A 2,500-nucleotide genomic window follows, 5' to 3' on the forward strand; every position below is an offset into this window, starting at 1 on the left:
ACTGGTGTCTTGCGACTTCAAGTTATATCTCAGTCCTAAGAGCTGAACCATGATGAGATGATTTGAAGACATGTGGAATAAATGAAATAATCATAAACGAACAGATGTCTTTGGCACTTGCCTTTGCATTGTACTTGCACATTTACATATATGCATACATCCATTCCTAAGTGACGTCCACTCCAACGAGCCCATGCAGGGCCAATGAAACATATCCATGATGCAGCATGATAATTTTTTTTTGAGAATCCCAACAAGCCGCAAGCAAACCAGTTGACACTTTACAGATGAGGCGCGAAATCTAAGGAACTACCAGTAACTAATGCCCAATCCGGGATCTCTGGATTTCGAGGCAGGGAACCTAACCACTAAACAAGCCACATCCTGTTTTCAAAACATTAAGACGCTGATAGCATAAATAAAAAATTAAAACCCAATCGTGCCATTGTTACTTGGATTGACAAGCAAGAAGAAATTTTACACTACACTGGGAATTGCGGCCTTTGTCTACGGGAGCGTCGCATGCAAATGGCGAATTCGACAAACCAGGGAATGTGGCAACCATACGAACTACTGTTTTGCTCGGTGGAGTTGACTGAATCTTCGCATACTCCACTGCTATGCATAGTGGTGATCAACATTTTGCTCGCTGTCACTGCATTTTGGGAAATCTGCTCATATTAGCTGCGCTAAGCAAGGATTGTCCGCTTCATCCACCGTCCAAACTCTTGCTTCGTAACTTGGCAGCAACTGATCTCTGTGTTGGTATCTTGGCAGAGCCAACTTTTATTGCTTACTGGCTATCCGTCGTAAAAAAGAAAATGAACTTTTGTCTCTTTGTTCGTGGCATCATTTATGTGACCGGAAATATGTTGTGCGCAGTGTCCATTCTAACTATGACCACTATAGCAGTTGAGAGGCTCCTCGCTCTCACGTTGGGCTTGAGATACGGACAAGTTGTCACCCTAAAGCGGACCTTTGCCATTTTGACCATTTGTTGGGCTGTATCCATTGCTGGTTCAACACTGCACTTTGTGGACTACGCCCTGTCCTTATGGTATGGCTATATGGTCTGCTTAATTTGTATTGTAATCTCAACTTTTAGCTACGGGAAAATTTTTCGAACTCTGCGTCTACGTCATCGAAATCAAGTACACCAACAGCCTGCGCAATTAATCCAAACTTTTAAACGAAATGCAACGCGGTATAGAAAAGCTCTAAAGACCGCACTTTGGTTGCAGGTGGCCTTAGTCGTTTGTTATTTTCCGTATGTTGCAGTTGTGATCATTACAAGTGCAGCGAGCCGAACGTCTCCAGCTCTTTTCCTTGCCAGGCAAATTACACTTACGTTGATTTTTTTAAACTCCTCCTTGAATCCTATCCTCTATTGCTGGAAGATCACCGAAATCAGGAATTCTGTGAAAGAAACCTTCACAAAACTATACCATTTTTCAAATTAAGTTGTCCCACACATCGCCCTATCCTTTCAGTTTAGTGTAAAAGTTTCCGAAGCTCTATTTGCTAGTCTTGCCGCCGAACTTTGCACTATTCCTTAAAATAACGCTTGCTCTCATTCTCAAAATCACAAACGTCCTGATAGATTTGTTGAACCATCTGGTACGATGCGAACAAAAAACGAGAGATGTTTTGTTTTGTTGCACCTGTGCTCAGTGTGGAATAGGTGAATCTCTTTTTTCGGAGAAAAAAAGTGCATAAAAACTTTACAACAGACAAAAGAAAGTGTAAAAATGAAGCAGATAGAAAAATGGCAAAATCTTTAGATGTAATTCCAAAACAAGGTAGACAATGGGGACATTGATCTATCAATCTGAAACAAAAATGGAATTGAGAAAAATCCTGCAAAACAAAATCGTATGTTTTAATCAACAATTCCACTTGCTAATGAATTCAATTGTGAGAGATTCTCCAAAGAGACGAGTAATTTCACACGAAATTGATCAAATTTGGACAGCTGATCTTCTTGAAATGAGAAAATATAGTAAATGCAATATGGGAGTAAAATATTTGTTGATGGTAATTCATGTTTTTAGTAAATTTGCTTGGGTGGAAATGTTGAAAAGTGAAAATGGTTTGACTGATGTAAAAGCATTGAATAAACACTTGGAGTTTGCCAGGTCGAAAACACAAAATGTAGTGGACTGATAGGGGAAAAGAAATTTATAATCAAAATGTTGATAATGTTTTGAAAAAATATCATGTAAAATTATATTCAACTGAAAATGAGGAAAATATGTCAAATTTTGAGAAGTTTAACCGTACAACAAAACATTTGATGTGGAAAATGTCCTCACTAAATAACAATACTATATATTGGGATAAAATTGAATCGATAACCTTATTAAAAAGTACAATTAAAAGACATTTATCGATAAAAATGAGTCCTGTGCAAGCGAGTACAAAAAGGAATGAAAATTGTGTTCGTGAAAATCTTTATGGAGAAGATTTGATCCATGAGAAGATTGGCGAGCTTAAATCTAAA

The 2,500-nt window shown here is 38.2% G+C and overlaps 1 protein-coding gene across 1 annotated transcript; it reads left to right on the forward strand.

Annotated features, from left to right (window-relative positions):
- Positions 1-577: 577 nt before the first annotated feature.
- On the forward strand, positions 578-1,460 carry LOC137981011 (melanocortin receptor 5-like). The gene has a single exon (XM_068828386.1). It carries the CDS (start codon positions 621-623, stop codon positions 1,458-1,460), a length of 840 nt encoding a protein of 279 aa, XP_068684487.1. The 5' UTR covers positions 578-620.
- Positions 1,461-2,500: the final 1,040 nt, after the last annotated feature.

The sequence above is a fragment of the Montipora foliosa genome, chromosome 12 (genome assembly GCF_036669935.1).
Source record: "Montipora foliosa isolate CH-2021 chromosome 12, ASM3666993v2, whole genome shotgun sequence".
Taxonomy (NCBI): domain Eukaryota; kingdom Metazoa; phylum Cnidaria; class Anthozoa; order Scleractinia; family Acroporidae; genus Montipora; species Montipora foliosa.

Bases quoted from the DNA above. Each gene is read 5' to 3' on its own strand.
- LOC137981011 (XM_068828386.1), top strand. From the start codon at position 621: ATGCATAGTGGTGATCAACATTTTGCTCGCTGTCACTGCATTTTGGGA.